This window comes from Mustela putorius, unplaced genomic scaffold (assembly GCF_011764305.1).
Source record: "Mustela putorius furo isolate JIRA1106 unplaced genomic scaffold, ASM1176430v1.1 tig00003962_pilon_pilon_pilon, whole genome shotgun sequence".
In the NCBI taxonomy this organism is placed as follows: domain Eukaryota; kingdom Metazoa; phylum Chordata; class Mammalia; order Carnivora; family Mustelidae; genus Mustela; species Mustela putorius.
Window position 1 is genome coordinate 12,427,083 of NW_025422106.1, and position 21,831 is coordinate 12,448,913.

Sequence of the window (21,831 nt, forward strand, 5' to 3'; positions counted from 1 at the left end):
AGATATGTCATGACTTCTTACAATTACTTGAGTCAGCCACAGCAGGCCATCCTGTTGGGAATGCACGGTCTTTGAACTTGGGAGTCAGTCTCTGAGGCAAGCCTCAGAACCTGAGCAGAATCATGCATTTATGATGGAGTTCTCTTCATCTCAGTTACATGCTATTGCATCACTTTTGAATCTAGTATAAACATTCTATTTAGAAGCAGTTGCTACTGTGGCATCATTTACAGATGCGATTTCTCCTGTGCTGTCATATGCCAGCATAAACTCTATAAAATTGACTAAATATTAGAACTAAAACTGGCTGCAGTAATCTTTGGTGTTCTGCCCCGACTCCACTGACATTAGACCTTGAAGTTGTGTTACCGTGCTGCTTATGTTGAAGTTAAATGCTAACTAATGCAAACTGTCAAAATTAACCTTGAAGAGCTACTTAATGTGCACCTGTTACCAAAACGCTCTCTGGCATCATCAGTTCTTAGGGATATGCTCAATTTTAAAAATACTGTCAGGATTCCCCTAAAAGGTGGCTTTCATTCAAGAAGCTATGTAGCTTTTGGGAACTGGGACCTCCTTCATATTCTGGGCAGCTGGTTTAACAGCAATTACTGGAATTACTATCATGACAGGTATATAAAGATCAAAAGGGAGATAAAGGTGCCCTTAAATAATTATCTGGTTCTTTAAATTTTAAGTAAAGAAATAGTAGGCTGTTGGATGACACACTATATTAACTCCACAATTACTGTAAATTCTTATGTGGGCCCAGTACTACCTTCAAAGTCCATATAAGTCACTTCGCACGTTTTTCAATACCTTTGCTATTAGAAAAGTTGGGGGAAGTAAAAGGAATTTTTATAGGCCATGGTGTAGAAGCACTGCTGAGAACCTCTGGCCAGCGTGGGTCGGGGAAATGAACATGAAGACAAGTAGATTCTATCAATGACTGTAAAACCTCAATTTTGAGACAAATCCAGAAGGTTAGATTGTAAACTAATTGTGTGGGACTATACCATGATCTGTTAATGGCTTCTAGTCTTCCAAAAAGTGACGGAGGAAAACAAACTGTAGTTTGCATCAATGGGTACACACTTGAACCCTGATCCTTCAAGGGGGTATATAGCAACACTGTCTTAGGGAAGAAGAGCTATTAACACAAAGCTGATTATGCAAGGAGATGCTCTCCCCAGCACCCCTGCCCTTGTAATCCTATCTTGTGACAAGTTTCTCTCAAAAATACTTCTTGTTTTTCAAGTGGTATCACTTGAACCATCGGGATCATTTAACCAACTTTTTTTTTTTTTTAAAGCCCAACATAACTGTAACTGAGCCAACTACATAGTAGAAGAACATGGAAATGGATTTTCATCTCAAAAATACTTAAGCTGGGTGGGGGAGAAATTCAGCTTTTATTATTAGAATTTAATGGTTTCAAAGCACATCATGGTGGGACCATCAAACAAAATTCCACTTAGTAAAGTTTTAGGTGGCCAGTGACTTTGTCAATTAGATCTGCTGGTCCTGGCCCAATTCCCAGCACAGTTCTAGAGCCTGGTGCAATTTGAGTACGTCCAGCATCTTGGATTAAACTTACAGTCAGTCCTAGCATTTTCGCATGGGTCAGTAATTCAACCAGAGTTTCTTCATCAGGGGCTTTGACCACTACTTTGGGCTGGCCACAGTATTCCCATTGTTTGAGCAATTCAGGGTTTCTCCTTTGAATTTGCTTGTAGGCAGAAACAGCAGCATGAGAGCACTGGGCAGCTACTTTCCCTTTTCCCATCTTTAAGTCATTTCGAACCACAAGAATCATTTTGTACTCCCCACTCTCTCCTAAGATGGATGCTTCACTTCCGGTCTCTGTGTCTGTCTTGCTCAGCGAGCTTTTGGGGATCATCCCAAAGCGTACACGGAGGCCCCAGCCCAGGCACATGCCACAAGCAACTCCGGCAGCCAAGCTAAGTGCACCAGGATGAGCCAAATATTCCATTACCAAGGATTTGGAGAGCATCTTAAAGGAAAGGGAAAAAAGTTATCACTATCTAGCAGTGAAAAGATACAGGCTTATTAGACAAAACACCTTGACAATATAAGCAGTAACGTTTTAAAACTACATGAGGTATCCAGAAAAAAAGCAAAATATATTTTGGATCTTAATGTACTGTTTTTCTCCCCTGCGTATTCTAAAAGATTCAAGAATACGGGTAAAGCAGTTTAGGTCATTTTCATTCTCAACATAAGGAGTATCTATCTTTTTCTTGGATATAATAAAGCTCTGTTCCTCAGTCTTCCCTGAGTCTTGTAGAGAGGAAGGAACTATGCCATTTTACAAAGCTGTCTAAAGAACCCAAAGAAAACGAGAATAACTCATCCCTTCTCTGGCATATAGTGCTCATTTAACTGTGTCTTCATAATCCAGTGGTTCTCAATGGGGATGGTACCAACCCCTCGGAGAAGTTTCTGGCTGTCACAACAATGGTCCTGGAGTGAGGTGCACTGCTGACATTTACTAGACTTCAGCATGGAGTGCTAAAAGTCTTACGAAGTAAAGATTCGTCTCACTGGAAATTATAGGTGAAAAATAACACCTGAGACAAGAACCCAACTTCATTATACATATGGACACAAAGTACGTTCTGCAAGGTTCTAATAGTCACTGAATTTACCAAAAGTGTAACTATCATATAAAACAAAGGAAGATCATCCTTTGTCCTTTATATTTTAGAAATTTCTGTTCCCTCAGCAAAGCTGTTGATGATATTTGAGTCACCAATAAAACACCTGTTATCAGTCTACATTTGAGGCTATTGGACTCATAATGCTTCCATGTACAGGCACAAACAACCATCAATGTCTTCTACTGAAAGAGAAGCATTTGTATATTGAAATGTGTGGGCCATCATATTTGTGGTGCTTACAAGTAATAACCTCGATTATGCCTGCATAATCTACATGGCATATAGATGGCTGTCAAATTTCCTTTTCTCATTTATGTTAAAATTAGGACATTATATGAGTGTTTTTTAAATTGTATGGCAGGCAGACTGTAGTTTTCAATATTTTATTTCAGTATTTTATTGGAATACATTATTTCAAATATTTTAAATGAGGATGGGGTGCCTGGCTGGCTCAGTCAGTGGAGCATGTGCCTTTTAATTTCAGGGTTTTGAGTTCAAGCTCCACACCAGGTATAGCAATTACTTAAAAATAAAATCTTAGGGGTGCCTGGTTGGCTAAGTCGTTAGGCATCTGCCTCCGGCTCAGGTCCTGATCCCAGGGTCCTTGCATCAAGCCCCACAACAGGCTCCCTGCTCAGAGGGGAGTCTGCTTCTCCCTCTCACACTCCCTGTGCTTGTATTCCCTTTCTCGCTATGTCTCTCTCTGTCAAGCAAATCAAATCCTTACCAAAAAAAAATCTTAAAATTTCAAAAAATAAAAGAGGATAGCATAGGAGATATTAAATATTTTGAGATATAATCCACATACTACAAAATTTCCCTTTTTCTTTTTAAAAGATTTTATTTTTTTATTTGACAGACAAATCACAAGTAGGCAGAGAGGCAGGCAGAGAGAAAGGGAGGGAAGCAGTCTCCCTGCTGAGCAGAGAGCCCGATGCGGGGCTCAATCCCAGGGCCCCAGGATCATGACCTAAGCCAAAGGCAGAGGCTTTAACCTACTGAGCCACCCAGATGCCCCCCAAATTTCCCTTTTTAAAGTGTACAATTTAGTAAAATTTTTAAAAATGTATCTACAAGGTTGTGCAACCATCACCACTATCTAATCCCAGAACATTCTTAGCGCCTCAAAAAGAAACTCCTGTACCCATTAGCAGTTGCTTACCATTTTTTCCAACTCTGGGCCCCCGGCAATCACTAATCTACAAACTGCCTATTCTGGACATTCATATAAACCATAAAATATGTAGCCTTTTGTTTCAAGCTTCCATCACTTAGTATGTTTTCAAGATTCATCCATGTTGAGGCATGTACGTTCATTCCCATGTTTTTAATGCTGCTATATTTTGCCTTTCCCAATAGTCTAGATGAGGTGAAAGTCACTTAGACAAGAGAAGTCAATGAAAAAGGAAAGAAGTAGCCAAGGCACATCTGTGTGATTTGGTGACTCACTGGAGGTCTGGTGATAGAAGAAAGGGAGAAGTTTAGAATGACCTGGATTTGAACAAGTGGAGAACAGAGGTATTATTTACTGATGAAGAGAATTGTTTTGAAGTAGCAGGTTTGAAAGCAGAAGATACTGAAATCAGTTTAGGATATATTATACCTGGTTTGACCAAAAGATATACTGGTTAGAGATATTCAGCAACAATAAAAAAGGATATACCATCTTAAAACTCTGATGATAAGCCTAGGCCAAAAACAGAGATTTAAGAAAACATATAACTGAAGTTACTGAAGTGGTGAAGTGGTGAAGCCACGGGACAAGTATACAGAGTGATGGAAGGGCTAAAACAGAATCCTAAGAAATGAACACTGAGGGATCAAAGGAGGGTGACATGGAATAGCCAGAGGTAGGAGGGTCACACACATTAAGTTGTCAGTACCCAGTTTATTCCTTTCACTGGTGTGACATCTGGTCACAGAGCTGTACTGACAGTACTTTATGGCTCTAGATGCCTTTGCAGTCAGAAAAAAGAACATTAAATTCTTACTAAAATCTACATTATCTCATAATGCATCTATCATTTAGTTACTGCACGAGGTTACACATCAACAAGACTTCTCTCTGATAATCTAACCAGACTCCAAAATGAAAAAATATTCAATTATGTAAAAATTATATGTATAACCTCCATGTCAACAATTAGAAGGATTTTCTCTACCAATTTCTAGGTTGCAAAGTAACCAAATATCTTATATATCAGATTCAGGTACTATCTAAAGAAGGTAACTGCATACATAGGACCTGTTATGTGTTGCAAAACTTACTAAACCCTTAACTTCTATTATGGTCGTTGTGAAAATAAGAAAAAGACACGAGCCTCATTAGTAAAGACAAGAAAAATACGGATCCAACAGAGAAGCTGCTTATCTGCAGTAACATAACTAGTAAAAGTGGTATAAAGAAACTCATCTGGAGATGATGACAGAAAACTTCTCATCTTCTTAACTTTATCTAAAAACAAATATATATACCAATAGGAGTCAGCAAAAACCAAAAGCAGAAAAAGTTCCAGAAACTACCAACTTTATGCTTCTCTACCATATCTCATGAGGTCTCTAATTCTAACATGTTAATCCTAACATCTTTATTCTGTAGGATGTTCTAATCTCCTATCGGCCTGATCACATTATCATCTAACTCCTCCAAAAAGTGTTTGTCTATCCCCCTACATCCACTACAAACATATCAATAAACCCAGTGCTTGTGACCACAGTAAACAACTATTCTTAGTCTCATGGATAATCCAGAGCAATGATGGCACTGCCAAACAAACATGTCCTATAAAACCCTCCTCCTGGTGCGTTCTCATTCCTCCACCAGACTAAGCCCCTTTCACCAATGCTCTCAATCCCAACCCCTTTTGAACCACACTCCACCCATTAACCCCACTGCACTGGCTGTACCTTGGCCTTTCCAAAAATCCTCTCCTACCCTTAAACCACTGCCTGACTTTTCCTCTTCCCTTTACCTCTCAACTTCTTTAATTACCTGCCTTCCTTCCCCACTCAACTGAAATCACTAAGGAATTAAGACACTTGCTAAATGCCAAACAGAGTTGCCTCCTTTTAGGCCTCATCTTGAGCTTTCCCCACAGCTCACTGGTAACTTTTCTTTAGTTTCTTCCCTCAAATTCTTTAATCTAACTTTCACCCTATTATCATTCTATATTTCTGATAGCTTTTTCCCAGTTTCCTTTAGCTCTATGTCACTCGCCCCGATGTACACATTACCCCTGCTTATACATTTGGACCTCTTTTCACTACACCTACACTGTCCAATATAGTAGCCATCAGTCAAACATAGTTATTTAGACTTAATTAAAACTAAATAAAAATTCAATTCTTCAGTTGCACTGAACCACATTTCAAGTGCTCAACAGCTCGACAATTTAAAAGTGGCTAGCGGCCACTCTTTTCAGATCTAGAACATTTGCATGAAAGTTCTTTTGGACAGTGATGGTCTATATACTCTCTTTCCATTCAATCAATTGATATTTATGGAGGGCCTATTGTGTACCAGGTACTGTTCTGGACGCTAAAGATAGAGCACTAAACAAAACAAAGTCCCACTCTTAATAGAGCTGACATCTAGCAGGAGGAGAGAGAAAAGATCGTGAGATATTTATTCTTAAACTGTCATATGCTGAGGAATCCTGAAGTCTCTCTTTGGCTCCAAACGTGAGTTTCCAGATTCTGCTAGTGTACTATGAAGTAGTCTCTGTATCCTAAACTGAACTCAGTAACTTCCTTTCCCTCTCAAACTTCTGTATTCTTGACTTCTGAGTAACCCTGGACTTTTTCTCCTCTGTCCTACCACATCCAGTTACCAAACCTTGTTGAATTTATCTCTGGTAAGCCTATCTCCTTACCTTTACTACCAGTGCCCTAATGATCTCTTGGCCCAAAACCTCCAAAATTAACTTCTCCAACTTATCTTTCCACATTTGCTTCATGCATGTTCTAGTTCAGCCTAATCCACCTGGCATTAAAATTATACTTCTAAAGCTCAAACTTGATCCTGGAATTTCCCAGCTCAAAAAACCACCGGATAAAGGCCTAAAGAATAAGACAAATCCCTTAGCACGAATTCAAAGCACTACACAATTTTGGTTACAATCTACTTTATCCTTCTAATCTACTCTCCTGTTACACACTGTACTCTCCAGCCACACCAAATTGCTAGGTCCCTTTAAAAATCAATCTCTCCCCCCAAATTATTTTCTATAATTCTCCACCTAAATACACAAACACAACCTCGTCAGCCAGGAAGGCGTGATTCAAGTGACACCGGTTTCTGAACTCTTTATCATTCCTCAATCAATTATTTACTCCTTAGAACTGCTGTAGCAATTACACGTAACTACTGTACATCACAGTCTCGGTGTCCAGTGCTGGGGGGTGGGGTGGGGAGCGAAGGGTTAACCCGGTTAAAGGATTAAATATTTCGCTGAACCCTTTGTGTTACACAGAGACACATTTTTCGGTCGTATTCGTGGAAACCTTTTCTTTTCTCCTAGGACTCAACAACTTCATACACTGTGGGTAGTCAATAAGTATTCAACAGAATGTGAGGCCCGCGCGGTATTTTCTCACATTCGGAGAGCGCGCACCGATGCTGCCTGAATGGAGGCTTTGCCTGGGAACCAGAAATTCTGGGTCCTTCTCCTTCCCAGGATCTTAGTCCCTTCTCCCAAAGGACGGCTGGCAGAACAGGAACAGAGGCTCCAACGTCTACTTGGGCGGAACAGTCTAGGGAGAAGATGAAAGGTTGGGGGAGGAGGTGTGGAATGAGGTGGGAAGAAACATTCCACGTGGAGAGAGAATGGAGAACATCCGTCTCCTCAGCTCTGTGAAGGGCCGACTTACCTAGGGAACCACCCCAACGCCTCACTCGCGCCTTCGCGTTTTTCTTTTCCGGTAGTGAACACGCTTCTACCCCGCGAGTTACCTCTTCCGGGACTCCTGGATAAGTTCCGGATCAAGAACCTCGAATCGAACAGTCATTCTTCCTCTCGCCCCGCCCACAGGTCCGCAATCCTAAACCCGAACCGAAATCCCGCGACGATCCGCGGAGGTTGCGAAAAGGAGAGGGGGAACTTTTGTCTTTTGGAGGCGGTCCCCGGAGGGGGTGGAGGGGGTGGAGAACGGACCGGAAGTGACGCCTGTGAGTTCCGGTTGGCCGGACCCCAGCGGCGGGTGTGAGAGGCGGTCTCGAGCCGCTTGCAGGATCCTGAGATCCGGAGAAGCCGGGGTCAGAGCGGGTAGGTAAGCCAGCGCGTGGAATTGGGGACGGAAGCCTGAGACTGTCCTCAGAGCTTGGCTTCTTCCGCAGCTCTGCCACTTAGACCATGCTGATCTGGGGCAACGTAATTTCGACTTCAGGCAGTGTTTTAGGGCGCTGCTGGCTCTGTGTGTCAGTCTGGCGGTAGCCAGGTTATCTGGGACACCTCTTCATGGTTGGCTACCAGTACTGGGAACCCATACACGGGTTTCCTACCATTCGCTCTCATTGTCGCGGACTTGGAAGCTGTTCTAAGCTCTGTACGGTACTCCTCTCTTCCTCCCTGGGTGTCTAGGACCTCAGAGTAAATGAGATCCTCCCTGCTGATGACCAAGCTGTTTCTCAGGACCTGTCAGTGTGACCTCCCCAACCACTGACATGGTAACACATGATAACTAAACGTATTCGCTGCTAAACACAATTCAGGCATGTAAGTGCCATCTTAAGCGTCTGTGGCCAAGGGAATGGGGCCTTCGCTCCCGTGATCTTTTGCAAAGACCCCTCGCGGATCTCCTACTTTATGAAGAGTAGGGTCCTCTTCGGCTTCCAAGTCCCTAACTGCCCCCGCCCCCACACCTTGTTCTATTACAGTGGAGGTATTTGCAATAAAACCTGGAGGTCAGCTTAATCTCTAAACTTTCAGGAAGACATATGTGGCCCTGTGTCACACTAAGATTACTTAATGACCTCCAGTAGGTTTAAACTATTATCTTTTTTTTTTCTTCTGCAAATCCATGCAAAAATCTCATATAGGTTCTAGAACTGTTTATCTACCATGGCAAGACGGCTGCTTTTCCCGACTTTAATGTTTTTCAATTCTCCTTTGAGGCTGATGTCAGAAAAACTGTAGACAAGACTACACTGATCTTCTGGAGAAGCTTGTACAAGTTTTTCTGGTGTTGTAATGATAGAGAATTTAATGTTCCTACAGCTACTGCCTATTAATTGTATTATGAGCTGTGATTTTAGTCGTGTATTTTTAGCATAAATGATAGTGAAAAATTATTTATTAGACAACATTTTATGCATTCTATAATGTGTTTTTATTGACCTTTGGAAGAGGGATGGTGGTACCTAGACAAATGTGGCCTATTTGTATGGGTGTGAAATGACTCTATAGTAGAAATCTTTTATATTTTATTTCTTTGCCTGTATTACCTTAAAACATTAAAGCTCCCCCCCCCCATTGAGGAATATATCCTACTTGATTAATACAGTTTAATTTCTGTGACTCGTATTCTAGAATAATGATTGATAGGTTACCTAACTTTCTAAGCTGGTCTGGATTGTGTTGGTAAAATACTGCTTACTTATTTCAAAGGATTGTCACAATGATTAAGTGAGATGGGAAATGGGAAATCACTGTAGAAATGAAAATACGGTGAAAACTGGAAATACATCAGTGCGGAATTCTGTTGCTTGTATCTTTTCACAGTTTTAAGTTTTATATTAAGTGTGTTATTTATCTGAAAATATCACACACTTTCCTGAGATGATCTTTGTCCTACTTTTGAACCCAATAAAAGCTACCTAGGAATAGCTTGATACTATAACCCATTGAATTAGTCACCATACTTAATAAGTAGGTGACTGGAAAATGAATATAGTTTTGCATTTGGGGGTTTAAATCTGATATTTGTTGGTCATCGTGTATTGTCACTTAAGAATTTCCAAGTATAGGGGTGCCTAGGTGGCTTAGTAGGTTGAAGCCTCTGCCTTCAGCTCAGGTCATGATCCTGGGGTCCTGGGTTGGAGCCCCGCGTCGGGCTCTCTGCTCAGCAAGGAGCCTGCTTCCCTTCCTCTCTCTCTGCCTGCTACTCTGTCTACTTGTAATCTCTGTCTAAAGAGATTAAAAAAAAAAAAAGAATTTCCAAGTACAGAGGAAGGTGCTTATATATAGTTAACTAATGGTTAAAAGTAGCCTTATTTACATTATTAAGTAAAAAAAAAAAAAAACTATCACTTTACCGATACCCATTGAAAGCAATATTTGGAATTCGAGTCAACCTCTGTGAACATATAGTTGTATTCTTCCCCAGCAGCAATCAGTAATTGGCTTGCCTGAGGTCATATGATTTAGGTAGTACCAGAACCTGAACTGGAATTGCGGTCTCAAGTGTTCTTTCTGTTCTGCTAAGGTTGTCTCCAGGCATCTCCTTATGGTTTGGAAATATTTCCTGGTTTGCATGAAAAAGATTTCTTTCCTGTGTTAAAGGTATTTATAGGTATACATGTTTCCCCTTTTTAGCTTATTTAGTCTTGTAAATTCTAGGAAAACAAAAACACTGTGCTTGGCAGTATTTGCAGGAAAGTATTTGTAGGAAAGAAAAAAAAGAAAATTCTGTTCTTCAGAACAGTTATTCTGAATTCATGCTTCATTACCATCAGATATCAAGGTATCTTTTTTCTGACAAGTGGAAAAGTGAGTATCTTTGTCACATGTCTCTACTGAACAAATGTTGGTGGTAATAATTAGGAAACTGTATTAATTTCTTTCCTACTAAAAAAATTTCCCCCAGTTCTTTGTAATTTTAATATTCTGTTATATTAGTTATCTCTTAATCTGTAGAGTCATTTCTGTATTTTATTTTGGGTAGATAGCCACTGTAGTAATCTTTTTTTTTTTTTAAAGATTTTATTTATTTATTTGACAGAGAGAAATCACAAGTAGATGGAGAGGCAGGCAGAGAGAGAGAGAGAGGGAAGCAGGCTCCCTGCTGAGCAGAGTGCCCGATGCGGGCCTCGATCCCAGGACCCTGAGATCATGACTTGAGCCGAAGGCAGCGGCTTAACCCACTGAGCCACCCAGGCGCCCTGTAGTAATCTTTTAACTCTTTTTCTTGATAAGAACCATTTTGCTCCTACTGATTTCACAAAACCTGTTTAGTCTATCCCCTCTGTTGAAGATCAGAGAGCTAGATAATTATTATCACTGCTCTTTTGCCCAGTGCTCTTTGTTGGTGTCTCTTTCTCTCTCTTTGGTATAGAAATAAACGCTAGAGTACAGAATCTTTACTAACCTCAAAAACAAATTGGATGAGTTAAGTGATTGTTGCTGGATGAGTTAAGTGATTGTTGCTGTATTAGTTAATAATCTGCCTTCACAGACTTGCAAATACTTTGAGGGGTAAACTTTTAAAGACTTTATTGCTTCAAGAAACTCTGGTATAGGGGCGCCTGGGTGGCTAGTGTTAAAGCCTCTGCCTCTGGCTCAGGTCATGATCCCAGGGTCCTGGAATCGAGCCCCACATCAGGCTCTCTACTCAGCTCGGAACCTTCCTCCCTTCCTCTCTCTGCCTGCCTCTCTGCCTACTTGTGGTCTCTGTCTGTCAAATAAATAAATAAAATCTTTTAAAAAAAAAAAGAAAAGAAACGAAACTCTGGTAAAGCAGCTTTATATAGGGTTTGCCAAACTGATATTATGTATTATGTAAACGCTCTGTAAAGCTCATTTTAAAATATTTTGCTCCTTGAAGGTTTTGGAAATTTGAACAGGTGATAACTTTTCTGTGTCAGATAAAAGATTAAGCCATTTAAAGCTTAAGGCATTTTTGAATTAAGCAAGGGCAACCCACTGAGTAATCCTATCCCAGCTTAATGATAATTGCTGAAGAGTTTGTGGTATTCAGAGATACATAGTCTTTTCAGTAGTTCATTGTGGTGTTTTCTCTTGTTTTTGAAGTTTAATCATAAGCTTTGTCTTTATGGATTTTTTTGGAAGGACTAGATAGATAGTGTTAAGAGACAGGACTAATAAGCTAGATTGCCTTGTTTCAAATTCCAACTCTTAATGCCGTGCAACCCTTGGGCTAGTTACTTGACCTCTTGCCATCTCAATTTCCTCCTAGACAATGAAGTCAGTACCTTTACTGTTAGGGTTAAATGAATAGATTTAAGTGAAGCATTTGGAATGGCATGTAGTTAACCATGATTGTTACCATTGTTACCATCATGTAGTCCGCTGAGCAGTTGCTGAGAGAACTCTTTCCCAATCCATTTTTTTTTTTTAAAGATTTTATTTATTTATTCGACAGAGAGAGATCACAAGTAGGCAGAGAGGAAGGCAGAGAGAGAGGAGGAAGCAGGCTCCCTGCTGAGCAGAGAGCCCGATGCGGGACTCTATCCCAGGACCCTGAGATCATGACCTGAGCCGAAGGCAGCGGCTTAACCCACTGAGCCACCCAGGCGCCCTCCCAATCCATTTTGAAAGCATATCTTTTCATTGCTGCTAACTTGCTCACTGTTCAGTATTTTTGTTTTGTTTTGTTTCAAGTTTTTATTTAAATTTTAGTTAGTTAACATATAGGGTAATATTGGTTTCAGAAGTAGAATTTAGTGATTCATCACTTATATTTAGTTTTCACCAAAGTGCCGTCCTTAATGCCTTTCACCCATTTAGCCCATTCCCTGCCCACCTTCCTCCATCAACCCTCAGTTTGCTCTCTATAGTTGAGTCTCTTATATTTTGTTACCCTCTCCTTTTTTCCCATTCCCTTTGTTCATATGTTTTGTTTTCTAACTTCAACATGTGAGTGAAATCATACAGTATTTGTTTTTCTCTGACTTATTTCACTTAGCGTAATACACTCTAGCTCCATCCATGTCTTTGCAAAGGGCAAGATTTCATTCTTTTTGATGGCTGAGTAATATTCCGTGTGTGTGCGCACGCGCATGCATGCACCACATCTTTATCCATCAGTTGATGGACATTTGGGTTCTTTCCATAATTTGGCTATTGTTGATAATGCTGCTATAAACATCAGGATGCATGTTGTTTAGTCAGTTTTAGTGAAGGTTCAGTAAATAAATATATATACATTTCATTGTGTGTATATTTTATAAAATATATGAGATTCTTTTAAAAAATGATATATTCCCGTGGGCTGTTCTGTCAACCTTTTTGTATTATTGTTAATAATTCACATTCTTTGTGTAATCCATCATGGAATTCGAGATTGAAATTTGAGAATTTGATGTTTAATGATATTTTCTAGTACTTACTTTCTTTGCATGGGAAGATTATTCTGCAGTGACATCTATTGCCATATCTGTTCATTCATCCAGTCAGTGAGCAAAAATCTTATATCTTGGTCTTTTACCAGGTTTTGGGGGGGAAACAGTGGGAAGAAAAGACAAACATATTTTAGTTGAGAGCCTAATAGAGAAACAAGTATTTCAGTCGGGAACCTAACGGAGTAAAAAGTAAATACAAAAATGAAAGAATAAACACAGTGTAATAAATATTATGAAATAAAAAAGGGTCTGAGAGAGTTAATGCAGATATGTGCCTTTTTGAGACTCAAGTACAGTATATTTGAAATATAGCAACCTGAAATGAGGTAGGAGACATATTCATGGTCCACATTATATAGAATTTTGCAGGCCATGGAAATGAATTTGGATTTGATTTTGACTGTAATAAGAAGTCATTCTACAGTTTCAAGTAGGGGAATAATAGGATTTATAAGAAGTCCACTCTTGTTTATATGTGAAGGATGAATTGAAGGGGTCAAGAATAAAAGTAGAAAGAGAAATTAGGAGTCCATGGCAGTAATCTATGTGAGAGATGAAGATGGCCTGGACCCGAATGGTGACAAAAAAGTGGAGAGCTGTAGGTGGATACTAAATATATTTGAAATAGGACTGGGTCCTGGATTAGATGTGATGAGTAGGGAAATGAGAATAGTCAGGAATGACTATGCTTCTGGATTTAGTAACTGGGTGGATGGTTATGCCAAGTACTGGGAGAGGGAAGATTTGGGGAGACCAGGTTTGTTACAAAAGGGGGGATGGGAATAAGGAAGAAAGGATATGTTAAAATTGAGATGCTTAGGAATCATCCAGATGTGTTGTAGGTTTACAGATCTAGAGATCAGGACCAGAGATATAAATTCAGGCTAGTATTTTAAACTACAGGACCAGAAAAATCACTTGGAGAGACAGGGAAGAGGAGAGGGCCCAGGTTAAGTAAAAGAGAACTGGCAAAAGGGGTCCAAGGAGTGTCTGAAGAAAGAATGATCAGAGGGACACCTGGGTGTCTCAGTCCATTAAGTGTCTGCCTTTGGCTCAGGTCCCTGGGATCGAGTGCCATGCTGGCCCTTTACGTGCTGCTCCTCCTGCTTGTGCTCTCTCTCTCTCTCTTTCTCTGACAAATAAATAAAAAATCTTTTTTTAATTATTTTTCTTTATTTTTATTTTTTTAAAAGATTTTATTTGAGAGAGAGAGAAAGAGACTGATAGAACAGGAGTGGGAGGAGAGGGAGAAGCAGGCTCCCTGATTAGCAGGGAGCCCGATGTGGGGCCTGATCGCAGGCCCTTGGGATCATGACCTGAGCCGAAGGTAGACGCTTAACAGACTGAGCCACCCAGGTGCCCGCAAAAAAAAAAAAAAAAAAAAAAATATATATATATATATATATATATATATATATTTTTTTTTTTTTTTTTTTTTTTTAAGAAGAATGATCAGATACACAAAACTGATAAAGGTGGTTATATCTAGCAGGGAGTGTACTAGATGAGGGACTGAGGGAAACAAGATTTTTCATTTTTTTCATCTATATATACACACATATACATATATATGTATAACATATATAAAGCATGTGAAAGTTTTTACTTATTCAGAATTCTTTCAAGAAAGGGTCAGCTCTGGGATGCCTGGGTGGCTTAGTCAGTTAAGCGTCTGCCTTTGGCTCAGATCATGATCCCAGGGTCATGGGATTGAGTCCCACACTGGGCTCAGTCCCTTGCTCAGCAAGGAGCATGCTTCTCCCCATTCCTGCAGCTCCCCTTGCTTATATACTCTCTCTCTCTCTCTCTCTGACAAATAAGTAAATAAAATCTTTTTTTTTAAGATTTTATTTATTTACTTGACAGTTCACAAGTAGGCAGAGAGAGAGATGGGGAAGCAGGCTCCCTGCTGAACAGAGAGCCTAATGCGGGCTCTATCCCAGGACCCTGGGATCTTGACCTGAGCTGAAGACAGAGACTTTAACCCACTGAGCCATCCAGGCACCCCAAATAAATAAAATCTTTTAGAAAAGAAAAGAAAGGGCCAGGTCTGTCAAATCTTGCTCTGCGGTTAAATAGACCAAAATCCAGTGAAGTTAAAATTGATGATCTGACTAGCCACTTCCTTATTGTTGAGTCTGGTTCCTTCCAGAAACTCTCAATTCTCCACATTGCAAAAAGTATTTAGTCAAAGAGAATATGCAAGGTTCTTCTGCCCCTTAATAGTTTTTAAGATCTGTTGATAGGAGATTTTTAGTACTGCTTCAGTGGGACAAAAGAATTTTCCTTAATTTTTTTTATTCAATAATCATAGGGATATCACTACATTTTGGAACTAAATTGTTACATAGTAAAGTATACTGGATAAAAATGGTATCTCATTATAATTTTGATTTATATTTTTTGATTGTCAGTGAGATCAAGTCGGTATCTTCATCATTGGCCATATATATGTCCTCTGCTATGCCATACCTCTTTATGTCTTTTGCCTATTTTGCTTTTGTAGTGTTATCTTTTTCTTTTTTTTCTTTTTCCTTTTTTTAAGATTTATTTATTTACCTATTTATTTGACAGATAGATCACAAGTAGACAGAGAGGGAGGCAGAGAGGGGGGGGGAAGCAAGCTCCCTGCTGAACAGAGAGCCCGATGGCGGGGCTTGATCCCAGGACTCTAGGATCTTGACCTGAGCCGAGGCAGAGACTTAACCCACTGAGTCACCCAGGTGCCCCTGGTTATCTTTTTCTTAATATTTTTAATTCTTTATATAAGTGACCTACTTAGTCTTTTTCAGTTATGTGTTTCTCTGGTTTATCTTTTCACTTAAGATACCTTGTAATGAATTTGAGCTTTAATTTCAGTGTTCTATTTATTAGTCTTTTCCTTTATGGGTAGCTCCATTTTGTGTGTCTTAAGAAACCATTCCCTATCCCAAGGCAAAAAGGTATTTATATTTTCTTCTAGAAGTTTTACGTTTTTACTTTTAGATTGCTAATTCATTTGGAATGGAATTTTGTTCATAGCTCAAAGTAGTAATCCACTTTTTCTCTCCTTATATGGCTAACCAATTTGAATAACCTCTCCTTTCCCTACTGCTCTATCTTGCCATAAAGAGTTCCAAAAATACAAGAATCTTTTGAAATGCCCATCAATTATGTTTCTTGGTTGCTTTCTCTATTTCCATACCTATACAAAACAACCTTCATTCTTTATTACTAGTTGTGTGTGTGTCTGTGGAGAGAGAGAGAGATACTCTGGACACAAGAACTTCATCAGATACATGTATCTTCCAAGTATTTTCTCTCATTCTGTGGCTTACCTTTTTGGGTTTCTTAACAATGTTTCAAACCACAAAAGTTTTTAAACTTGGTAAAGTCCAGTTTATCAGTTTTCTCTTTAATGGTTCATGCTTTTTAAATCCTAAGAAACATTTTTGTCTACTCCAAGATTGCAAAGATTTTCTCCTGTTTTTGTTGTTTTTTGTTTGTTTGTTTGTTTTTCTTTTTTTTTTTCTTAGAAGCTTTATTAAAGTATTCGTTCTTAGGTTTAGGTCTATGATCCATTTCAAATCAGCAGTTGCATTTGAGAAATAAGGGTCGATGTTCACTTTTTCATAAGAATATTCAGTTATTCTAGTACTATTTGTTGAAAAGATTTTCACCATTGAATTGACTTTCTTTTCACCATTGAATTTGTACCTTTGTTGAAAATTAATTGACCCAGTATATGTGGGTCTAGTTATGTACTCTCTGTTCTGTTCACTGATCTATGTCTGTCCTTTTGCCAGAACCATACTAATCAGTACTCTACCTTTATAATAAATTTCGAAGTCAGTTGTGCAAGTCTTACAACTTTGTTCTTTAACCAAATTGTTTAATGTATTCTAAGTTCTTTGCATGTTCATATAAATTTGAAACCACTTATCACTTTTGATTTTATAAAAGCTTTCTTAAGAGTTTCTGGGTGGCTCATTTGGTTAAGCTCCTGATCTCAGGGTCCTGGGATCCACTGAATATCATCAGCTCTGCAATCAGTGGGGAGTCTGCATCACCCTCTCCTTCTCCCTCTGCCCCTCCCCCTTATCCTGCACTTGCTTTCTCGCTCTCAAATAAAATCTTTTTAAAAAAATGTTTGCTTGAGATTGCATTAAACCTATATATCAGTTTGAGAGAAATTGTCATAATGACAATATCAAGTCTTTCAAATAATAAACTTGTTTATTTCCCCATGTGTTTAGACCCGCTGTAATTTCTTTTCTTATTTTTTTAGAATAGGTCTTTTACATATGTTGTTAAACTTACCTCAAGTATTTTATGTTTCAGATGCTGTTATAAATGAAATTTCTTAAATTTAATTTTCTAATTGTTTATTCTAGATATTTAATAGAAAGAGTGTTGATTTGACCTTTAATCTGTGACCTTGCTAATTCATTTATTAGTTCTAGTAGTTCTGAGCATTTTTCAGTTTTCTCTTATTTTGACCCATGAGTTTATATTTAAAACTGTGTGCATTACTTATAAGTATGTACAAATGTTATATTTTTGTTACTAAAGTTTGACATAATTTTTTTAAGCTTTTATTTGAGAAAGAGTGTGTGTGGGTGTAAGAGCATGTTGTGGGGGACAGGTTCAGAGGGAGAAGAAGACTGCTGAGCAGGGAGCTGGATGACACGGGGCTCAATCCCAGGACCCTGGGATCATGATCTGAAGCTGCCCAGGCCCTCCTTGTTTGACATAATTTCTGAATTTTCAGAGAATGTAGTCTATGATGCCCATTCTTTGGAATATGTTAAGACTGGTTTCTTAGCTTAATCCTAAGTAGCATATGAAAAAATTTGTGTTTTCTAAATGTGAGAGGCTGAATTTTATATGTATCTATTTCTACATTAATTTTTAAGGAAATTTTATTCTTTTTTTTTCCCCCAAAGATTTTATTTTATTTTTTTGAGAGAGAGAGTGGGCTTGCACATGAATTGGGGGGAGGGGCAGAGGGAGAAGCAGACTCCCTTCTGAGTAGGGAGCCGATCAGGAACTCTATACCAGGATTCTGGCAATCATGACCTGAGCCAAAGGTAGATGCTTAACCAGCTGAGCCACCCAGCTGCCCCCCACATTTTATTTCTTAATTGTATCGTTAAAATCTTTTATCATTGCTTAACATTGTTTTTGTTTGCTTGAAATATCAGTAACTAATAGTTGTTTTGAAATCTCCCAGTATAAGGTTGGAATTATCCATTGCTCTGGGTATTTTTAACAATTTATGTTCTAAATTTTGATGCTATATTTATTGTATTGGTGCTTTCCAATTTAGAATTGTTCTGTCTTCCTACTGAGTTAAATCTTTTATCATTATGTTCACTGTCCCTAATTATGACTTCTATCTTTTGTCTTATTTTTCAGCCCTTTTTTTTTTTTAAGATTTTTTTAATTTATTTATTTGACAGAGAGAGAGACATGGTGAGAGAGGGAACACAAGCAGGGGGAATGGGAGAGGGAGAAGGAGGCTCTTTGCAGAGCAGGGAGCCCAATGTAGGGCTCGATTTCAGGACCCTGGGATCATGACCTGAGCCGAAGAGAGCCGCTTACCGACTGGGCCACCCAGGCACCCCATTTTCAGCCTTTCTATGTCCTTATAAAAAATCATGGATTTTTTAAAAAATAAAATTTGCAACCTTTTCAAAGTGACAAACTGTTATTGTTTAATTACTGGCATATTTGGACGACTTGGACTTTTTCTACCAAGTACTGTTTTGAAGCTCCCCAACTTTAGGACACATTAGCTCTCATCTTTCTCTTCCAGAGTTATATGTTATTATCCAAATTGCAATTCTTTTTAAAATTATCGTTACAGGGGTGCCTGGGTGGCTCAGTGGGTTAAAGCCTCTGCCTTTGGCTCAGATCATGATCCCAGGGTCCTGAGATTGAGCCCCAATTCGGTCTTCCTTCTCAGCGGGGAGCCTGCTTCCCCCTCTCTCTCTGGCTGCCTCTTTGCCTACTCTATCAAATAAGTAAATAATATCTTAAAAAAATAGAATTATTGTGAAAGACACTTATTATTTTAGACAATACTTGGTTATATACCCTTATTTATTGGTTACTATCAATGTCTTTATTGGACACACAGTTATAGACTATTTTATCTGAAAACTGATATTTTTCCATTGTTTTTTGGCTTTTATGTTGCTGTTGAGAATTCTGCTTTCATTCTAACTGTTCTTCCATTTTTATTTATTTATTTTTATTTTTAAAAAGATTTTATTTATTTATTTGAGAGAAAAAGAGCGATAGAGAGCACATGCAGGTGGATTGGCAGAGGGAGAAGCAGACTCCCTGGTGAGCAGGAAGCCTGAGGTGCTGCTCAATCCCAGGACCCAAAGACATCACGACCTGAGCTGAAGGCAGACACTTAACCATCTGAACCACCCCAGCACCCCAATGTTCTTCCAGCATTCTGTCCTTTCTTTCCAACTTCTTTCAAGATTAAGACCTCTTTACTTCAGTGTTCTGCAATTTGATTGAAGTTTTTCTGGGTGGGATTTATTTTTAATTGTTTCTACTTGGGATATATTTTACTTCCTAGATTGATGCACTCATTTTTGGAAATTTTAGATCTTTATCCCTTTTTTTTTTCTTTTTAAGATTTTATTTATTTAGGGGCACCCGGGTGGCTCAGTGGGTTAAGCCGCTGCCTTTGGCTCAGGTCATGATCCCAGGGTCCTGGGATCGAGTCCCGCATCGGGCTGTCTGCTCAGCAGGGAGCCTGCTTCCCTCTCTCTCTCTCCGCCTGCCTCTCCATCTACTTGTGATTTCTCTCTGCCAAATAAATAAATAAATAAAATCTTTAAAAAAAGATTTTATTTATTTATTTGACAGAGAGAGATCACAAGTAGGCAGAGAGGCAGGTGGGGTGGCAGGGGGGGGGAAGCAGGCTCTCTGCTGAGCAGAGAGCCCGATGCAGAGCTCTATCCCAGGACTCTGGGATCATGACCAGAACCCAAGACAGAGGCTTTAGCCCACTGAGCCATCCAGGTGTTCCAGGTCTTTTTCTTTTTGAATTTGCATTTATCCCATTCCTTATATTCTTCTGGGATTGCAATTAAAGAAATAATAGACCTCCTCATTCCGTCCTCTATGTCTCTTATTTGCTTATATTTTCCATCTTATCTCTGCTGCGTTCTTAATAAATTCCCTGGAAAGCTCATCCAGTTCACTTCATCTGTGTTTGATCTGCATTTAATCCATCTGTTGGCTTTTATTTTCAACGGTTACTATTTCTAAAAGTTCCATTTGCTTTTCTTTCTTTCATAAGGTGTGTTAGTTTTTATCATGTGTTCATCTTTATAATTGCATCTTTTGTTCTGTAAACATTATATACATAGCTATTCTATAATATACTTAATATGTACTTGAATCTCTGATATCTGTTTTTCTTGTCCTGAAGAGGTAGAGGATTGGTGGGGTCAGTTGGAGGCGTCTATACTGATAATGGCTTGTTTCCTGGAACCTTTGTGAGTTTATTGATTGATCTTACTGTGTTGGAGTCCGAAAGACCTAATTTACAAAGAGGGTTTACTTCTACTTCTGTTGAGAGCTAGAAAGGCACCTCTGATTTGGGACTACCATCAGTGGCCTTTGTGGTGTAGCAGAGGAAATATTATCTACCTTTTTTGGGTCTCCTGCTGGATTTAGGAATTAAACTGATACAAGACATATTAACAGGAGAAAAGCATACAAACTTTACTTATTTTTTTACATGTAAATGGGAGCCTTCACAAGAGAATGCCCCAAGAAGTGACCAAAGCAGGACGCTTTTATACCTTTTAGACCAAGAACAATAAATTTGTGATGAATTGACAAATAAGTTTGATCTAGAGGTAGTAAATGGTGAAGAAATATCTAGGAAGATAAGGGTTAATATTACAAAGTTTGTACAGATTTGTCAGCCCCAAGTTCCATCTCTGTTGATAAAAATGTCTTCCTTCTTCCTGGTACAGGGAGCGTACCTTTTACACGGAAGTTCTGTTTCTTACTTTCAGAAGAAAAAGGATAGTCAAGGTGTCCGTTTTAAGAAACGGAGTGCCATTTCTTTAAAGTGCCTTTAATTCAAAGTAATCAGTATGCCAAAGTGGCAGATTTTGAGGTGACATTCTGTTTTTCTTCGTGGGTTTTTGCCCAAAGAGTAAGTCACTAATACAGGTTCCCACCTTGAAGTTCAGTCTTCCTAAAGGGATGTTGCTCTCAGAATCTTTTCTCAGGGTAGCTTGAGACTTCTGAATTGCCTGTTGCCCCTATCAGTCTCTTTCCAACTGCTCAGGTTTTCTTCCTTTCCCAACATGGCTTGCAATCACCTAACTCAGACCATTCAGTCTCTCTGGGTCTGTTGTGTAGTTTACTTATTTTTTTGAAGGGATGGAAGAGGACTTTGGAGACTGCCTCTTTCCTTTGTGAAACTGGGATTTCTCAAAGAATATATCCAATCCAGGTCCATTTTACTGTCAAACTTCCTAGTACATGTACCTGACATCACATACTAAATGTTACTGAAAAGTTTCATTTACATTTTTCCATGTGCAGTATTTTAGTTTATTTTATAAAAACTCTATCTTGAAGCCATGTGGATGCTAAGAATTCATTGTTACACATAATAACATCATATTTTATCTACTCAGTAGGTTCTAATTTTCTTAAGGTAAAGTGAAGGTTCCTAAATGATTATTATCAGGAAGCTATTTAATATTTAAGAGAAAATGAAACCCAAAATACCCTTTAAAGTGGGCAAACAATGACAATTAAAAGTATAATGTGCTGTAGATCATTCTGGTCTCTTTAATGTTGAATGACCAAAAAATACCAACA

General features: G+C 38.9%; 2 protein-coding genes across 8 annotated transcripts in view; one reads left to right on the forward strand and one right to left on the reverse strand.

Annotated features, from left to right (window-relative positions):
* Positions 1-1,393: 1,393 nt before the first annotated feature.
* On the reverse strand, positions 1,394-7,760 carry PTRH2 (peptidyl-tRNA hydrolase 2). 4 transcript variants are annotated; one of them, XM_004747260.3, is made up of 3 exons: positions 7,551-7,678; positions 7,295-7,433; positions 1,394-2,014 (listed from the first exon to the last, which is right to left on the reverse strand). In XM_004747260.3, exon 3 carries the CDS (start codon positions 2,012-2,014, stop codon positions 1,475-1,477), a length of 540 nt encoding a protein of 179 aa, XP_004747317.1. In that variant the 5' UTR covers positions 7,295-7,433; positions 7,551-7,678; the 3' UTR covers positions 1,394-1,474. The 4 variants fall into 4 exon arrangements, with proteins under 4 accessions (XP_004747317.1, XP_004747316.1, XP_004747318.1 ...); XM_004747259.3 differs by having other exon boundaries at positions 7,278-7,433; XM_004747261.3 differs by lacking the exon at positions 7,295-7,433 and having other exon boundaries at positions 7,633-7,760.
* A 45-nt stretch (positions 7,761-7,805) lies between these two features.
* VMP1 (vacuole membrane protein 1) overlaps positions 7,806-21,831 on the forward strand; it is a 140,756-nt gene continuing 126,730 nt past the window's right edge. For 2 of the 4 annotated variants that reach the window (XM_004747262.3, XM_045070383.1), the window contains exon 1: positions 7,813-7,945. The gene's annotated coding sequence lies outside the window, so the exon portion shown is untranslated. Of the gene's footprint in view, positions 7,950-21,831 lie in introns of all 4 variants that reach the window. The other 2 variants (XM_013053641.2, XM_004747263.3) reach the window with 2 other exon arrangements.